The sequence below is a fragment of the Dysidea avara genome, chromosome 15, assembly GCF_963678975.1.
Source record: "Dysidea avara chromosome 15, odDysAvar1.4, whole genome shotgun sequence".
Taxonomy (NCBI): Eukaryota; Metazoa; Porifera; class Demospongiae; order Dictyoceratida; family Dysideidae; genus Dysidea; species Dysidea avara.
In genome coordinates, this window is record NC_089286.1 from 1,014,528 (window position 1) to 1,034,760 (window position 20,233).

The 20,233-nt window shown below is 39.5% G+C and overlaps 1 protein-coding gene across 1 annotated transcript; it reads left to right on the plus strand.

Moving 5' to 3' along the window:
• The first annotated feature begins 589 nt into the window (after positions 1 to 589).
• Positions 590 to 4,452, plus strand: LOC136245964 (uncharacterized). The gene is made up of 13 exons (XM_066037415.1): positions 590 to 819; positions 1,031 to 1,120; positions 1,167 to 1,226; positions 1,271 to 1,345; positions 1,640 to 1,749; positions 2,287 to 2,359; positions 2,411 to 2,464; positions 2,508 to 2,701; positions 2,774 to 3,156; positions 3,228 to 3,507; positions 3,561 to 3,637; positions 3,691 to 3,774; positions 4,183 to 4,452. The coding sequence occupies exons 1-13, from the start codon at positions 590 to 592 to the stop codon at positions 4,450 to 4,452; spliced, it is 1,980 nt and encodes a 659-aa protein (XP_065893487.1).
• The last annotated feature ends 15,781 nt before the right edge of the window (positions 4,453 to 20,233 follow it).

The following is a 20,233-nucleotide window of genomic DNA, read 5'->3' on the forward strand; positions in this document are numbered from 1 at the left end:
AAGTACTGCAGCTCCTTCCCATCAGGATCAGTGGACGGTCCTACCAGTGGTTCATGATCACACATTCCAGTGTTCCATTCATGTACATTTTGTACATGCTGTAGAACATTTGACCACTTTATCTAAAATACAGTTGAACTTTTAACAGGTATAATTGTAACACACAGTTGTACCTTTAGCTTCATAGGGTCGCCTTCACAGAGCAGGGCTGGTGGAAGCTGTACATAATTTACTGGTCAGGCCACCAAAGTCACAGTTTAATCTAAATGCGATGACTGTTCTATTAGAGTATTTAACCAACTGATCTACTAAAGTATATCAATCTATATTTTGACGCCAACAAAACCTTCTACGGCCACTGCCGTAGTGGCCATAGTACTTACACCAGCCCTGTGTAGCAAAACCTGGACACTGCACCAATAATAACTGTGATGCATTATATAATGAACCACTTAAAGGGGTAGTTCGCCGGTATTGTTTATGTCGAAGCCGTTTAAGATCTTGCGTAATATATTAGCCTAGTTTATTACGTGTACACGCGGTTGCATCACGTTTTTGCAAATGGCAGCGCGTATGCGGGAAGTGTGAGATGGAAGACCGCACACCAACTACCTTCGCCTCTGGTTTCGTTTATCGAAGGACAGTAGGAAGACCAAGAAAGTTTGCTGGCTCGTGGTTCACTGCAAACAAAAGAATTTACATTACGGAGGAAACACTGGAGAAATTGAGAGTTGTCAAGACTCACGATAGACTCGGGAGCGATGATGCTGTAGTCCTGCACTTAATACAGCGCCATGAGCGCTTGTGTACTATTGAGAGGTAAGTTTTAAGGCGAGTTGCTAAAACAAAACAATGCCTCGAAGGAGATAAATCATGTTTGATAAGGACGTGGTGTATTAACCCATAGCTACTTACTGTCCTCTCTTTGTTTAAAGCAGCTCGAACACCGATGCTACTGCAATGCAATCACCATCAGGGAGCTCAATGTCCAGCTCGAGCAATCCAATAGGTAAGCTGTGCTGTTGGGTAGCCTTGTGAACCTTGTAAAGAGCCAACAATTCTTTTCAGGGGTGCAAATGCCCTCTGGGACTGACAACACAAGATTTCAGATTTTGGATGGGTGAGTAAAGAAATGTTCTTCAGTAGTTACGAATCATGCTAAATAGTGTAAATCCATTAATAACATCTACGCCGATTGCTAGCAGACGCAGAAGTTGTATGAATCTGTGAGTAATCTAATTTTGTAGTAGATGTATGATGCTTTATACAGTGAATTCCAACCAATGGGCACAGTATCTCATCAGCTGACGTATGGCAATGAAGTAGTAACAGAAATGGACACCTGGTAAGAGATTTTGTGTACAGAGCGGAGAAAAATTGCCATACCAGCAAATCTTGAAATAATTATGTGAATTAGATGTTTGTGTTATTTGTGAGCCATATAGAAAATGATAATCTCACTGACAAAAATAGTGCACACAAATTTTATTTAGTGAAATTTTTTTCAAAGCATACAAAGGTCTCTTACACAAATATGCACTTTTGGGTTCTTTGTTACATTACACCCATGCTTGCTTTTGAATGCAGTGTGAAGTACACCGTACAAATAAAAGCTGTAGTTCTTATTTCCACATTACAGGTCATCGGATTTGGATGAAACATTGAGTGCAACAGAAAATGTTGATGGAGCACTGGAGATGGGTACCCATTCTATTGCAGGGCACAGTGTTGAGGAGCGTAGAGTAAATGGTAAGTTACAGTGTATGGAGCAGGAGTGTTGTGTAAATTATTAACTGTACAGAACAGTAAATTCCAAGGAAGAAAAGTTTTACTGTTTAGTCTAGGGCTCAAACGAATAGTCGACTTCAAATATTCGGAGAATATTCGAATAGTCAAATACGAGTTTGGATAATCGAACATTCGTTCATAATGAATTGTATGGCATCAGTGTGCACAGTACATAAAAATTCTAATTCTCTACTGTATCAAAGAAGTATACTGTGGAGATCAGATAGCCTATATATAACAGGTTTATTATGATGTCTCATACATACCAATGTCAAAAGAATATTCGAATATTCGGTAGTTATGATCAGAGAATATTCGAATAGTAAAAACCACTAATCGTTTGAGCCCTAGTTTAGTCTAGTATAGGTTTTGTTATTTATATAGATGTATTTGCCTTTTCTCTGTGTGCACAATATACATGTTCTCTCTATGTAATTTCTTTTAACATTCTAACCTCTTTGTGCTAACTGAATATAAGTTGTATTTATTCATTGGTAGATAATGCATGTGACTTGGACATTCCTGTGATGGAACTAGATGGCATTGAATTGACAGCAGAGGCTGAACGCGAGTAAGATCTGATTGTGCACAAACAATCATATGTATCTCTGTATGCTTGTAGACTATTGACCGCATCATTACTACTAAATGATGATAACCACACCGATACTTCCAGGTAGTTCCTATTTTATGGGTTTTAAAATGTTACAACTTTACAGTGAATGTGACGGAGACACTACACTTGAGGCATTTGATGACAATGTTGCAGAAGACCCAGAAGATGAAACTCTGGATGCACTGGACGAATACTTTGAAAGCCAAGTTGAGGATGTGACATTGGATGCTCCTGAATCAGCAGAAAACCAGAGTAGTGCTGCCAACGATGCGGAAGAACCTGAAATAACATCTCCAAGTATGCAATATAACTACGATACATGTGCATGTTATAATATTTTGTGTGTTTTTTATTATTTACTGTGAACAGGCCATGTCTGTCCCAAAATTGTTTGTTCATTGCATAAACTACTGCAATTGGTGGGACAAATTTGTCAAGTAGACGGTTGCAGAGCTAGGCGGGAAGTTGACTACAAAGTTCATGGCTGTTGTGTGAAAGTTTTCGGCGTCTGCACTAAGGGCCATCATTTCACCTGGGAATCTTCTGATGTTGTGGCTAGCAAGGCAGGTGGACGGCTCTATCTGGATAATTTGAATTTTGCTTCTTCTTTGGTTCTCTCTGGCAACAACTTCCGCAAAATTATGATTTTTGCTCGCTTTTATGGGCTACATATTGTTGGAGTAACCACATTCCATGGCTATCAACGTAACATCATTTGTCCTGCTGTTGATACGTTTTATAAACGAGAGCAAGTAAGAATATTGTATACATCATAATTTATACCTTACTGTAAGTACACAAAACATCTATTGTATTTGCACAGAGCAAGCTACTGGACCAGGTAAAGAATAAGGATATCATCTTATCTGGGGATGGCAGGTGTGATTCACCAGGAAAGAGTGCAAAATACTGCACTTATTCATTGATGGACATTGACACTGGCAACATACTGCACACCGAAACAGTTGACAAGAGAGAAGTAGCCTTACAGTCTCCAAACATGGAGAAAGAAGCTTTTGTTAGGTCTCTACAGTTTCTACAGATGCATATCTCTTGCAAGGAAATCATCACTGATGCTTCAACCTCCATTCATAGGGAAATGGGTAAGCCTATATCATTCACAGGTATTTGTATATACACTGATATTCATTTCTAGCTACAAAACATCCAGACATATTCCATTCCTTGGACATCTGGCACAAGTCAAAGAAAATAAGAAAAGCTTTGGCCAAAGTAATAGTCTGTTTATTTGTGATCTGTGTAATGCGAACACTATACGGCTATAGGCTGGTAAAGTGAAGAACATGAACAAGTTGTTGCAGTGGAGTGGCAATATCATCAACCATTTTTGGCATTGTTGTAAAACCTCTGTGACCCTGTTTGTATGCTAGAAATGTAATTGCATCCTTCCTTTAAGGTTTGCATCAGAGAAGGATGGACATCCTTTAGGCGCCACTAAAATTATTGCCTTTAATTGCATATTTCCAAGTGTTACGACAATGATTGAGGTGATAAGAAAGATGATCCACACAATCGCCTGAGATTTCAAGAGCGACTTACACTCTTAGAGTGGTGGGATGAAAGGGACTCACCAACTGAATATTCCACAGTTGAGGTATGCCATTGATTGAAACTTGTTTAAGCTCCTCTGAAGGTTGTTTATACGTTCAATACTACGTGCTGATGTTCACGTGCCCATCCTCCTCTGAGTTTGTGTATACAATTTTTTAATAAAATCTGAATCTAAGTTATTATCTTTAATTGGTATTCTAATCCAGATAGTTGTGAAGCATCCAAAACGACAACAAGCAAGCAAATCCTCCAGAAGAAAATCTAGAGAAACAAGAACAACTTCAGTTCCACCATCAGCAACTCCATCAGTAACATCCACTAGAAGAAGAGCTGCATCAGTAACATCCACTAGAAGAAGAGCAACAGTTTTAGTTCCAACAGTAATGCAATCAGCAAATATGCCATCTAGTTTAGGACCAGTTAATATTGGCGACACAATTGCTTGCTATGTAAAGGAATATAGTACAGCAGCATAGTCCAACATATCAAACCTATTGTGGACTTTTTGATAAAAGCACCAAAATTGGTAAACATGTAGACTAACTCCTAACGAACATTTTTGGATATGGAGGCGCTTGCAGTTTTGCTCGTGGTAGCCGTAGCAACAATTTATAATATGGATGCCATAATGCATATTATTTAGTTAAATCAGCATCAGTCTTCCATTTTTTTAAAGACAACAGTGAACAAGTGGACAAGAAAACAACTACACAATAACAAGAAAACATGAATTGAGCATGTGCACACAGAGCACATGGCATCTATTCTAATTGAAGCACTCTGAAGTTCAGTACTTTCTGGTTTAGTTTTTTTAGCGAATGTTCTAAAGTTAGCAGTCCAAGAAAGGTTTGTGTGCATGTTATTTTTATGTATTTAATACAATGCATTACACCATTTTTTATATTAGGCCAGTTTTTGTTTCATTGGACCTAGTTTGGCTTTATCAGTACAGCCATGTCATCCTCCAAGAAGTTTAAACTTATCGACACTTGGGAGACTCAACAGCCAGCTAATACAAACTGAGAACTTTGTATTATATGCCAGGAAGTGACAGCAGAGCCCCTTACTTCTCCTTTGCATTCAAAAAGAAGAGACATTGGTAAGGGATATCAATCACTTGCTGAAAATTTGATAAAATTTAATGAGTTTGGAAAGTTACCAATGACCTTGCAGTTAGACTAAATGAAGGCAAGGTATTGAAGTAGCTATGGTTACCAATAAGGCTAAGTGGCATAAGTCATGTAGGCTCCTCTACAACAACCAAATGTTGCAAAGGGCAGGGAAGAGGGAGCATCAAAGCCCTGAAAGAGATGATACTCCACACAAGAGTAGTAGATCGCAGTCTTCACTTAAGTTTAGTGAGGGACTGTGTTTTTTTTGTAGTCAGAAAGCTGGTAGTGATAGTCTACATGAGGTGACAACACTTCAGGTGGACCACCGTGTGCGTAGAAGTGCTGAACTTACTGGAGACAGTGTGCTCTTGGCCAAACTGAGCTTGTGTGATATGGTAGCTTCGGAAGCTAAGTACCACACTAAGTGCTTGTTGGCTCTTTACAACCATGCAAGGAAGGCACAGACTGTACAAAAACAAACTGCTAGTAAAGATGATGAAATATCAGGAAATGTATTTGCTGAGCTTGTGACGTATATTGAAGAAGTCTGCTTGGAAGCAAGCACCGTGCCAGTTTTTAAACTCTCTGATTTGGCACAACTCTACATGTCTAGAATGCAACAGCTTGGAGTCATGAGTGACAAAAGAATGCATACAACCCGATTAAAGCAAAGACTTCTTGCTCATTTTCCAGATATGCGAGCTCAAAGTAAGGGAAGAGATGTAACGCTTGTATTTGATAAAGATATTGGTGCTGCATTTGACAAAGCCTGTGAGCAGGACAGTGACAGTGATGCTGTTCATCTTGCACGTCCTGCACAAATTGTACGCCGAAACATGTTTGACCCTACACCCTTCACTGGGTCATTTGAAGATAACTGTCAGGAAAAGTCTGTGCCACACTTGCTTCTTTCACTAGTAAGTATGGTGTTGGAAGGTCCAAGCATCAAGGACCAAAGTCGTGATAGTTCCACACCAGCAGCACTTTCCATTGCCCAGATTCTAAAATATAACAGTGTTAAGCACATACGTAAACAGGCTGACACCACTTCAACTGTACGACACAGTTATACGCAAGAAACACCACTTCCTATCTATATTGGGCTAATGCTACATGCACAAACACGCAAGAGAGATCTGGTGAACAGGCTGTTCAACCTTATGACCGTGTGTTGTGCCTTTCAGCGGAGTTAGGAAACAGTGTGTGCCAACGCTTTCATATGGAGCAAGTTGTCTGTCCACCAATGCTGATGGGCAACATATTCACAACAGCTGCTGTGGATAATCTTGACCATAATCCCAGTGCTACAACTGCCAAGGACTCATTTTATGGAACTAGTATTTCTTTGTTGCAACATCCCAGTGGTGCTACTGAGGAAGTGCATAGCAGCACTGTCATCATAGGAAGTGATGCTGGCTCAAAAACTGTTGGTTGTCTGCCGCATTTCTATATGGATGTGCCACCTATTACATCCAGTGTGAAAGAGTCAGTGATACCTGTTGCTGGTGTGCTATCTCTGGAACGGAATACCTACAAGAAGCATGCTGAAGACGAGTACAGATGGCTGGAGAACACAAGGCATGTTTTGGTAGAAAATTCTGCACTTGGTATCTATGAGAACATCTCATGGGCTGCATACCATGCAGAGAATCAGGAATCATGCAATCAAATCATCACACCAACAGCCTTACTCCCTTTATTTCAAGAGAGTGCTCACACAGTTGCAATGATTAGACATTCAATGGATGTAGTGAAGAGTGCTGTTGAGCATCTCAACTCAGGACAGACTCCAGTTATGACGTTTGACCAGCCACTCTTTGCTTTGGCTAAACAGATCCAGTGGAAGTGGCCAGGGAAGTATGGACAGGAGAAGTTTGTGATTATGTTTGGTGGTCTCCACATTGAGATGGCAGCATTGAAGACCATTGGTGACTGGTTGGATAACAGTGGATGGGCACAAGCTCTGGTTCAAGCAGAAATTGCAACAGTAGGAATGGCTGATTCTTTACACAAAGCATCTCATGTTATGCGCACAAGAAGGGCCCACCAAATTACTGCTGCTGCCTTATATATTCTGCAACACCGTGCCTATGATCTTTACAGTCTTACTTGCTCCAGAGATAATCAAATTGACTTTGAGGCCATAAGGAAAAAAACTGAATGGCATACTTTAAATTCTGAGAATATTACATCCACATCAGTGCCATGGTAGTTTGAATCTTGCAGATGGTCTTGTAACTGATGATCAAACTGAATGGCATACTTTAAATTCTGAGAATATTACATCCACATCAGTGCCATGGTAGTTTGAATCTTGCAGATGGTCTTGTAATTGATGATCATGGCTCTGTTGTGAAGGTACCACTTTCATCCTGATTTTCATCAATTTTTTTGCCATCAAGATTCCCTGAAAAGTTGCAAATCAGACCATTCTAAATGCTGTTTTATGCAGTTAGTTATCTTTGTACGGTAAAGCTTATAATTTGAATAATATGGTTCAGCAGCATCGACTGTACCTGATTAAATGGTTACAAACCCAAGGTATATTCAGTATCCTTGGGGAATGACTGTCGAGATTTCAGTTTAGATGGTGTCTTTGTGATCACATCGGTGAACTCATCCAGGAGACTGGAGGCATACAAGTCCAGGTTATGTACCAACTTATTTTTATAGGTAATGGAGTGGTGGTCAAAAACTCTCATTTGTACCAACAAGAATGATTTAACAATAATGAAACATTATTTAATCTTGATGACAAATTATTATCCAGAGCTTCACCATTGCCTTATGACATTCCTACACACTCACTTCTTCCAATTAAGACACGCCAATACAATCCACCTTCAGAATCAGTCAAAACTACCATCAATTCATACATCTCTAACTGCAAAGATAACGTACAACACATATCTAGATCTACAAACACCAGAGACAACCTAACTAATCATGAGAGACAACAAATTAAAGAAAAGAACAGACCTCACAATGTAGTGGAAACTACCCAGAACCATATCAAAGATGGACTTACTCGCCTTAGTAACACAAAATACTACCACAGACTTCAGGAAGATCTAATGCAAGTATTGTTCAAATCAATCATGAAATTTCTAAATAACACTCACCAACATGGCCTTATTGACAATGAAACATTCGACTTCCTCAAACCACCTTCCAACCCTAGAACTCCATTAAACCTTCCAACCCTAGAACTCCATTAATATATTTCTTCAAAGAAACTTCACAAGTCACCAACACCTATTAGACCAATAATTTCACACATTAACTCTCCAACATGTAACATATCATTTATTGATCATCTACTCAAACCAATTGTTAAACAGATTTCACATATTCTTCCCAACAGTCAAACCCTTATCCAGGAACTCCAATCCATAACCATAACACCCAATAGTTTGCTTGTAATTCTTGACGTGACATCCTTATACCCAAATATTCCAATTGAAGAATCAATAGAAGTCATTCTAAATTATATCACAACTCAGAACAATCCCAAATTGTATCTTAAAACAACTTTTGCTCTTTGTACTTAACCATAATTGTTTTAACTTTGGTGACCTTTTCTTCCTACAGGCAGTGTTGGGCATATTACTTTGTAAAAGTAACTAGTTACATATTACTTGCAACAGAACTATTTAGTTACAGTTACATATTACACATAAAATAAAGTAACTGTAATAATATTACATATTATATTACTTTGTGTCCACAGCCTTAAGCTGTCACGTGTGAAACTACTACCTTATCACGTGACATGATTGTGTTGTTGGACAATGTGCAAATCTTGGTTATAAGTAAGAAGCTAGTGAATAAGCTTCATTCAGTAGGCCTCGTTACTTCGTTGTGGTTTGGCGTTACTCAGTGGATTACTAACGAGATTAGTAACTTCGTTACTTTTAGTAATAATATTATGTCATATTAGACTCGTTACAGTAATTATATTACTTAGGTAACGCGTTACGTTTGTAAGTAAAGTATCTTGCGTTATATTACCTGTTTTCATAGCGTATTTCGTTATATTACTTTGTTACCACAAAAGTAATAATATTACGTAATGCGTTACATAAGTAATGTGTTACTCCCAACACTGCCTACAGGTACATGGTATTGCGATGGGGGACACAACTTGCACCAAACTATGCCAACTTGTTCATAGCCGACTTTGAATCTAAACACTTATTCAATTCTCCAAAACAACCAACTCATTACCAACAATATTTAGACAGAGACCTCAACCTAGAAAGTGCACTTGGAGTGAAACCTGAGGTTAAAATGAGTGAGATTTGCTTACTTAGGAGTGAGATCTTGTCTAGTAGAAAAATTCCTATAACAATTGCAAAATTCGCGACTTTCTTTGGCTATTTTCAGCTATACCTCTCCATTTTTAGCCATTAGAGCACTGTTTAGTGCTTTTCCAAGAGGTTTGAAGTGAAATTAACTTACTTAAGAGCTTAATTTTCCACGAATTGCAATGCGTGAGATGGAAAACCATGCGTGAGAGTTGAGGTGTCTGATTTAGATGATATCTTTTCATATGGAGCCATCCTGACACTGAACTCAATCAAATTATTGATCATCTTAACTCTGTTCATGACACTATCAAGTTTACCCACTCCATATCCAAAACTGATATAACTTATCTCAACCTTGATATTTATATTGTCAACAATACACTTCATAGAAAAACTCATTTCAAGCCTACAAACACTTTCTCATATCTTCATGGTAAATCCAATCACCCCTCATCTACATTTAAAGGCGTCTACAAAGGTGAAAACATAAGAATACTTAGGAACACATCTCAACAACAATATGATTCTGCAATGCAATTTATCACCACTCATTTCAAAAATTGGAAATATCCATCTTATTTGACATCGACTTCACCTATCCCGTTTGATAGAAGAACTCAGTATCTCAAACCTCTCCTGAGACACCACCTACGCTGCAAACTTTATCACAACCTTTGATCCATCTGTTTCAGTAAGAGACACACTTTTAGAAGACTGGCCAAGACTCTGCTCATTCTGCCATCTTTGATCAACCACCAACTGCAATTGGTTAGTTGGGGGCAGGTTCCCATTGTTGATTTCTACAAGGTATGTTCTTGGCTGGGAAAGAGATATGTCTTGTAATTGGAGATGGGTAAGTTGGTATTATTATTATTATTTGTTAATTGGTATAAGGAAGACAAAGTCTTACAAAAACCAATCTCAAGTACGTCAGTGGTAATATTCTCATTTAGTTTTGCATGATTTTTCCACATTTTCCATTACTATTATTGACCAAATAAAAGACTTAAAGACCAGTAAAGATAAAGAACAACATTATATTAAAATTTAAAAACAAAAAAAAAATCATTTTGGACTGAATGTTATTAGCAAAACATCATAGGCTTCCTTGACCTTTCCAAGTACACAACTTCACAACAACACCTGGTCAGCAAACTAGCAAAAACATGTTTCACCAGCTCAACTACCTAGATATTGCATCATCCCACTACTATAAAAACATCACTCTTTCACTTACCTCTCACTTGACTGAAGAAGGCTTGCCGCCGAAACCGTTATCGACATTAATCCAATCAACTCCAGGATACCTCTTCAGAACTTGCAAATTGTTACTGTAAAGTTAAGTTTTGTAATATAGTCACTAACTAAGCATTATTGATTTGTACTGCAATCATTTGTGCATGCTTAATTTATTAATCTATATTGTAATAATTTGTGTGTGTGTGTGTGTGTGCATAATTTATTTATCTTCATTTATTAACCTTAATTACATTCATAATGACAGATATCCCCCTTACAACCTTAGAATCACCCTCATCAGTGCCTAAGAACCTGGTAGTAATAAGAGAACTTTGACTACACAAACTGGACAGATCAGACCAGCTGGACCAATCACTGGAAGCACGGGCGTCAGATTGCAATAGGGACAACTCTGTCCCTAACCCCAAACATAACCATAACCCTAAGGATACTTCTGTAATATACATTACACTTAAACCCATTAAAAATAAACATTTGAACCTAATAATTTTATTCTTTTTTGTATGTTGTATTAGAGTATTACATGAATTAAGCTTTTAAGAATATTCAAGCCAAACACTTTAAAAGTTATTGTGTTGTAATGTACGATCACCATGACATATGCATTATATTGAAGGTCTCACACAATCTAGACTACATTTAGCTTTCTAGATTGATAAATTAACCATACATTCCCAGCCTTTTATACATTATGCTACATGTAATCTTATTTTTCTTTTAGTACAGGACAATTGATTCAGCAGACAATATTATGAGTGCTGTAAACATGAACATAGAATTACTACATAGATTTTCTCAATTGTCTCCATTTGTCCAGAACATCTTTTCCAGTTCGATTCATTTTATGGGTCTTGGCAATCTCTCTACACACCATTAAACCTGGTGGACTATTGCTTAATGGCCATTCTTTAAGCAATTCTGCGATGTGTTGTGTAGATCATTTTCATCTTTCAGAAAGATTTTGTAGAGCTTGATGAGTCAGCAGTGAATCATTTGTGTTGCTAAACTGGTAATATCACCTACTTGTTTCTGTACTGTGGCAAAGGTGTCTTGCTACTCTTCTTAAATCTACATCATTCAGCTCCCTTGCACCATCTGTAGCTACCAATATTTTGTAGTCTTTTGGCCTGGGAGGTTTTAAACATCCCACAGATAGAGCCTCCTTCGTCCTACAATATACCTGTGTATAAAGAGAGCCATTGGTTGTTATGAAAAATCTGTTTCAATTAGAAAAGTCAAATGCCCTTATCTTCCGCCAAACTTTGTTGTAATAGTCAACCAACAACTGTTCAGTATCACGAGTCACCACTAGATGTGCAATCCCTTGAGGTGCAGTCTTATGGTGCAGGAAATTTATCACCACTTCATCAGTGTCATGATCACATGGTTGGCGTTGGTTGAATTCTACAATCCTCAAATTTGTAACAACTCCAGACCTTTGTCCATTTCCATAGACTATGCATGCAGCAGCATATGCAGTCAGAATTTTAGTAGCTGGTTTATCAAATCCTTTACTCAATACTGTTCTTGCTTCTTGCACTTTATGTTGAACCTGTGGATGATTTGATCCGCTGTGACCATGATTACCATTTTACTCCATACCTTTATGTTGTCTAAAAAATCCTGTGGATCTAACACTAATGGTAATTGTTCAGTGACTGTGAGAGAATGCTGTTTTCGCTGTAAAGCAATTGCTTTGGGCAGAGAAAGGCTCCACTGTGTCAATAACTCTAGCAATCTACTTCCTTTAACCAATAGTTCTTTATTTGTCATCATAGAATCCTCAGCATGGATCACATACTTTATTTCCAGCTTCATGTGTCATATTTTCTCTGATAAAGTGGTGAGTTTGTATTGCCTTTCAGATAAGAGTTTTTGAAAAATCATTTCAAGATTTGATTTGTTGAATAATCGATCAATGTCACTGTTAGATGTGGCTTGGTGTTGCTTGAAAAAAGAGTTGGACATCACGGACAATAGCTTTTGAAGCATCTTTATTTCTGTTTCCTCCTGCAATACCCTATAAATATCTTGAAAAGCCAGCAAATTTGAATTTATAATTTTGAAGCTACACATTGCAGTCTTTCATTGGTAACAGGCTGCAAAATAGGTTAAGTGGCTACATTAGGACACATTTCTGACATTAATTGGTCTAACAGTTCTAAGGTTGGAAGGACAAGTGAGTACGTAAATAACATCAAACACTCTTGTAATGTTAACTGCATGCTTTACTATGTGGCATGCATGTGTAGCGATCTGTCTTAAGAGATGGTTAATTGGATACGTACCATGTGCCATACACCAGTTTAGTTTTCTTAATGAACACAAGTTATAATTATGTGCTACATAGCATAAAATACAAACCATAGGCTTCATTTGAATAATAGTTAGACGTCAAGAACTAGGGTTCTACGGGATTTAGAAAACTCGAAGGCCCTGGGCTGTAGCACCCGAGCGCAGCGAGGGCGCTACTAAGGGCCTGAGGGTTTTCTAAATCCCGTAGAACCCAGTGGTTCTTGACGTCTAACTTATTTAGACTACAACTCGCTATTGTACCTTGAGTTGACAGCTGCTTGTAAATGGGAAATGTATGGCTAATTACTAGAAACAAGCCCTCTACACCTCCCTACATGGCGGGACCTCAGCGTGGCTGTTGCTACCTGTTTAAACGCCCATGCGTTGCCAATGTTACAGGCGCGTGCTATGTATCGAAGTACTGGACTCAGCGACTGGACTACAACTCATTGTTGCTGTTGTTGTGCCCCGACAGCTTCCTGTAAGCAAGTAATGTAGTGTTGATTAGTACAAACAAGCCCATTACACCTCCCTCTAATTCAGTACGGCTGTTACTAGCCATTTAAACGCCCATGCGTTGCCAATGTTACAGGCGCGTAATTATCGTGTTTCGTATTGCCTCAGAGCGTGGTCTCTATTGGACATGACCGTGGCTCTACGAGATTTAGAGACCACGTTTTCAGCCAATCAAATTTCAGTATCAAACTTGTTGTAGTCTAAAATTAAGTATAAACTTAGTATATTGAGCTTGAGGTCTATGCATGTGCCTTAAGCTTCTGTGTGTGATTTTGGTCGTGATTCCGCCTTTATGTCAACCTATTCATCCTGTACAGGTTATGAGGGAGTCCTTGTTTACTGCACAGTATTTCTGGAAGTTCCTGAAGTACTGTACATGTAGCTGATGTATAACCTCTGACCACATGCAACCATGCATACCGTATATGACCGTATTAAAGCCGGGCTCAAATACACGCAGGGGCTCAAATATACGCCGGGTACAGCTGAGAGACTGTCATAATAAACGCTGGAGCTCATTTAAATGCCGGGGTGCTAATGATATCATGCAGTGCACTGTAAGGGGTTCTAAACTCGTGTCAGCTGCTAACTATACAGTGATGTCTCGTCACCAGTCTTATGATGTCTTGTTCGACTATGCCTTCTCTTCTGGTGATGGCCATAGCGTATTTATCGTGGTCATTGTCCGACTTCCAATGTTTCACCCAGCAGAGGAGTCCAAATGGGTTTATGTACGTGATGGGCTATGGATTTTGTATTTCGTAGGTACTTGTACTGGCACCTGTCATTCTCAACGAGTGGCTAGTAAGAAATAAACACCCAGGTCCAAATTAACGCCGGTCTCGTTTAAACGCCGGGTCAAAAATGATTTATAGGAAATAAGCGCCCGGGCTTCTATACGGTCATATACTGTACATTAAAATCAGAGGCTATTGATGACACTGACAAAAGGATTTATCAGGATTCATGCATATACTTCCGACTGAAGAGTACATCAAGTGTATTGTGGTAAGTGTTACGTGTGGTGATTGTGTGAAGTTGTTACCTACTTAAACATTGTAGTCCATGTCCGAAAATGTTGATGGTACATTTACTTGCGTGTCCATTGCCGTGGTATGTCACATGTACGTACATGTCATATGCATATTGATAAAGCATATGGATGTGAAATGTATTATTGTACAATTATGATTGCTCTTTATGGGTAGTTACGTTACAATGAAAATGTATCTTATCTCTTAGATCACTGTTTAAAAATAAAATGTCGTAAAAGCATCATGTGTGTCTATACATTGTGTAGTTATTGGTGATTGCACTGAAAGGCGACAGTGATAAAGCAACCAGCTGTGGTATTGTACAATGATCCTGGCATGACTGACTGAATTATACAAGCAGTAGTCATCACATGGAGTGATATCAACTGCAGTTTTAATCTCAGTGGAGCTTGCGGGTTTTGATAGTAATCCCTGGAGGCATGGACAATACACGTACATGCTGTGGTCATGCAACTCCATCCCCACCAGTGATGTTGGATTACTTTATAACTAACCTAAGGTATGTGTTACTTGTTGCTGTGTTCAGTTGTTACCTATTTCTCCTTGTAGTCCATGTTTTAAAAAGTAATCCTCTGCTGTTGAAGGACAAGTAAGTACACAATACAGGTACACTTATAAATCCTAGTCACACACTGTATGATGTGGCGTGTGTGGTGATCAATCACCTAAGTGGTGGTTGACTGCACACATACACTGTACCATGTAACCTACACCAGTTTAGTTTTGCTACAAAGCATAAAATGTGGCCGGATTTCACATAACAATGCTTCCACACACACAAAATCAAACTTACGTTTTTACCAGAAATGGGTTGCTGGCCTAATACACTATCATATTCCACACTGTACTTCCTTCAGGACTGGCAAGTCTGGTTTCTGTGGCAGCTTTCTTCCGACCCTGTCAAAGCCACGAGTGGGAGATTGGTGCCATTGAATGGCCATGGCTTTGTGATAATTGTGTGTAGTGAGCTGGGACTTCACAGAGAGCGTATCAAGAGACCTGTATTCACCAGTCACCAACAGGAATGTATGTAGCAAAATTTCCTTGGAAAGAGGATAGACCTAGCTTACCATCGAACTATGACATCTGTTTACCCACTTTTTATAGCCTGTTCAACCTGACAACAAACTCCAAGCGTATCAATTTTCAATTGTCCCATTTGGCACCTGTAGTTCACCGTTTATGTTAGCTGATCTACATTTAAGCAAGACATCCTCACCAATATGCTAGTATGAAAGCCTATGGCGCAGCAAAGCTGGTGAAGGTCTGACCACTGAGGAGTAGCTGCAGCAGGTTACCAGCTGGTATACGTCTTACTACTGGTTGAGATTGCCAGAATAGTACATGTCCATCAGGACATATACCACTGACTTCCAGTAATGTCCTCGAGGTGGATGTCTTCAACTCAACCATTTCCAGACCACAACTACGACACCTCTTAAATAACATCATCAGCTGTGATTCAAATACAATGAACTTGCGGTCTCCTGTTATACCACTATCTGTGCCATCTACAGCCTCCTCAGTGTGGTCCGGGTGGTATGATTCATCTTGGTCTTGTGGACTAAAAACAAATATAATTATCAGTACCATACAACAACATCTCACATGTCCTCATCCCCTTCACTAAAAGTATAGCTGGCAGCACCTGGTATTGGTGATGAAGACTGCACAGGTGAGAGCACAGGTGATGATGCAGGGAGAAACAAGTCTGCCTGTGTGCCAACATCATTCTGTAGCAATGGCTCTGGGTAAATGTTGACAAAAGTTGTCATGGGGAATTGCCAATAGGCACTCCTAAGATCAATTTTTGAAAATACTGTCTTATTTGCAAGCTTTTGCTGTGGGCCATCTGTTCTGGGGACCGGGTACGAGTCTTTCTTGGTAACCTTATTAAGCTGCACAAAGTCTACACAAATACGGACCTCACCATTAGCTTTTGGTACATATACAGCAGGGGCACACCAGGGGCTGTTACTTGGGCGGATAATGCCTTCTTCTGCCATTTCCTGTAGCTGGGTATGTACACGGTCTGCAAAGTGAAAAGGAATTCGTCGTGGTGGTAATCTTACAGGCAGTGAGTTACCTGTATCAATGAAGTGCTGTGTAACATTGGTCTGTCCAAGGGATTGGTTGAAAATTTGGCTATGTTGCCTCAGAATTGGTTCCAGGGACTGGTGAAAGTCAGTTGGAAAGTCCAGTTCATTTCCTGAGGAATCAGTTTTGTAGGGTATGGCTTGTGGAAATTCAGTGTCAAGTGTCAGTGTGCAAATGCTTGAGGATCAAAGTGTCAGGTTCCCTTGCAAGGCAGGAAACTGCTTGCTACTAAAGGTGCCATGGCTGAAATCAATTGTGATGGTATTGTTCATTAGAAAGTCACACCCAAGAATAGCTGGAGCAGACAGGTTGTCAACAACTATGAAAAGCTGGTCAACTTCAAGACCACCCAGGCGGACCTTCAAGGTGGCTGTGCCTACTGGTGAAATATTTCTACCATCTGCATTGATTAGCTTCATGGGTGTGGCCAGTTTCATTTCTTGTGGTGTAACAAAATCCTTGTGTATTACTGAACAGGAAGCACCAGAATCCAGCATTATGTCAATATTATGATCGTTCACTGATCCTTGTGTGTATGTAGCTTTGTGTCTGATGATGTCTGACAGTGCAGGCACTATCTGAATGGTCGAGCATCTACTTGTGGCTGGGAACACCCCATGCTCGAGATTTTGAGGTGCTCCCTTGGTAGTTTCCCTGATCAGAGTTCCAACAGTTGCGTGCCAGGTGGCCTTGTCTGCCACAGTTGTAGCACTGGACTTGGTTTCTAGGTCTTTTGTTGTAGCCTCCATCAATATTCTTCCCCAAAGCTGCCATCTGTTGAGAGACTTGTTGAACAGCCTCTTCAAGTTTATTTAATCGATCAGTGGGGCCAGAAAGCTGGCTGGCCTGCTCCATCTTCGTCTGGTCAGCGCGAGAGAACATTAAACACAGTTCTTTGGCCTTTGCGATCGTTTCCCGGTAACTGACTTTAAGGAGTAGTTTTAACTGGAAAGAAATTCTCTCAGGAAGAGCGCTTATCAGATAAAATCGCAGCTCAGTAGTTCTAACTGCACCCTCAAGTCCTGGTGCGGCTCTGTCTAACAACTTCTTGATATCTCGTGCAAGCTCATCCACACTTTCAAGTCCCCCTCGATATCGTCGCTGGGAGAGCTCATCTCTTACTCTCATTCTCTCTTCACTGTCTGGGGCCAGCTGAGCTAACATTGCGGACTTCAGATGATCGTACGAGTCAGTCTCGGCTTCTGCCAAGGAGTCAAAGACAGCCCAGGCAATGCCCTTTAGGAGAGTAGGCACTCGGAGGAGTTTCTTCGCTGCATTCCAGTCATTCGCGGCAGCGCACACTTCAAAGCGCTTGAACCAAGACTTGGCATCGTCACCTTGTAGGGGTTCGGGAATAGCAATCCCAGTTCCTGTCGCCATGTCCCGGGTTTTGGCACCAATGTAACAATTCAGGAATAAGCAACTCAACTAACTTTAACAGCACACCAACAAAACCAATTATAACTACAATATCACATGACACAATAGTTACATCATCAATAACAGTTCATTAATTACGGTCAGTCATTACAAATGTCAAGATGAGTGCACTGCCCCACCGCTAATGGTGTTGAAGATTGTTAGTGACCTAGCTGCACAAAAACGTTTTAGTAATGCTAAGCAACTTACTCTTGATGCTTACTTTCATTCAACGTAACTCCAGAAACTTGCACTGTACTTATACCCTAAAACTTGATGTGTGTATAATTAAGCAACTTACTCCTGTACTTTCATTCAACTTAACCCCAAAAACTTACATTATTGTATACTGTATACACTTATATAGTGAATTAAACATAATGTTATTTGATGATTCGCAAATCTGAACGTTTCAGTAATGTGAACATCCTTTGGTCCCAGGGGGGGTCGGTATTTGTGAGGGTCCACTGTATCTCATTGTAAATTAGTCGTTCAAGTGCTTTAGATGTGTTAGACAAAAGTGAAATTGGACGATAATTGGTCACAGTGTTTTAATCACCAGCTTTGAGCATTGGAATGATCTTGTGAATCTTCCACATGGAAGGTATTGAAGCACATTTAAAGACATAGTAAATAAATAGTGAAGTGGTGCACAGAGTGACTCAGCACAACTTGTAAAACTCTAGGTGATATTTCGTCTTTACCTGAAGATTTATTGATATCAAGGCTTCATATACATCACTAATAGCAATGACAATCGTTTGAAGGGATCCAGGTAGTTCACCAACATTAATTTTGTACATCAGACGGGTCATGGAAGACAAAATGAAAATATCTGTTGAAGAGGTTAGCTTTTTCAAAGTCAGTACTAACTGTGGAGGATTTGAAGCAAACAGTATTTGGGATATCTTTGGATTGGGTGACTTGATTTCAGGTATTTGAAAATCTTACTACTGTTGGTGGAAGAGGTGTTGATCAGTCTGGATTCGAATGTTTAGCAGTGTTTATTTTATTTTGAAGACTAGATTCAAGACAACTTATTTTGTTCTGTGTGGTAGTAGATGAGCAGGCAGACCTTCCAACTCACCTGCATTGCACGGGTGACACCCACATTTAAGACTTTTCACCTGCTCACCCGCATAAATGTATTCATCACCTGCATAAAAATAATTTCCAGCCAGAAATCACTAATGCATTCACTTACACAATCAGGATCTGAATGGGCATCACGTGAGGCTTTAGGAAAGCGGCTGGTCGAGATGGAGTCAGAGTCCAGTGTGAGATATGTGACAGGACAATAAAAACAACAGGCAGAAACACCACAAATTTGTTAAGTCATCTTAAAACCACACACTCCAATAAGTATTTTGAAGTGAAGCGAAAGGCTGAGGAAGAACAGAAAAAGATACTTTGACAGGTATAACTACTACTAATAATGCTAAGCAGTGTTAGGTACAGGAGAATAATCCAGAAGGTAGCAGATATGATGATCCATGACTTTCAGCCTTTTGCATTTGTGGAGGATAGAGGCTTCAAAGAGCTGCTGGAGCCGGGGTACAACATTCCACATAGAACAACGTTTTCTAGGCCTGTCATACCTGGTATATATGAAGAAGCAAAGCAGAAAGTAAAGAGAACACTCTTAGATTTGCAAGTCAACACTAAATTTGCTCTGACTCAGATGTTGAAATGGAAAGATCGCAAGAAGTAGTCGATAGCAGTGATGATGAAGCAAACACTAATCCTGATGAGCAACGGCAGAAAAAAAACTTGACTTAACCTGGAGATCCCGGGAACTACAGCTGATTTGAAAGTTTAGATAGAAAGTTGGCAAGGAGACATACTGACAAAGCCAAGTCAATGTGCTTTTGTATATTATACTATAACCATGTATTACAGTAGGCTACATAAAATTTGAACAGCTTCCACGAATCTCTCCAACTGAATATTAGCATGTCCTCCAAGTCACCCTAAAGGGTCAGAAGCAGACCCTTTAAATTAGGTTAATGTATAAAACTTTGCCTCAGTAAACTAATTTTCCTGGCTACGCCACTGATCTCCAGAAAACTTGATAGTTTTAAAACAGTCATCCAACTTTAGACTGTTCTAGTCATCCAGTTTTGGTTGATAATTTTATTATTAAAAGATCATGCATGTTTGGATTGATCTCCACCAAATTTCTACAATGCCACT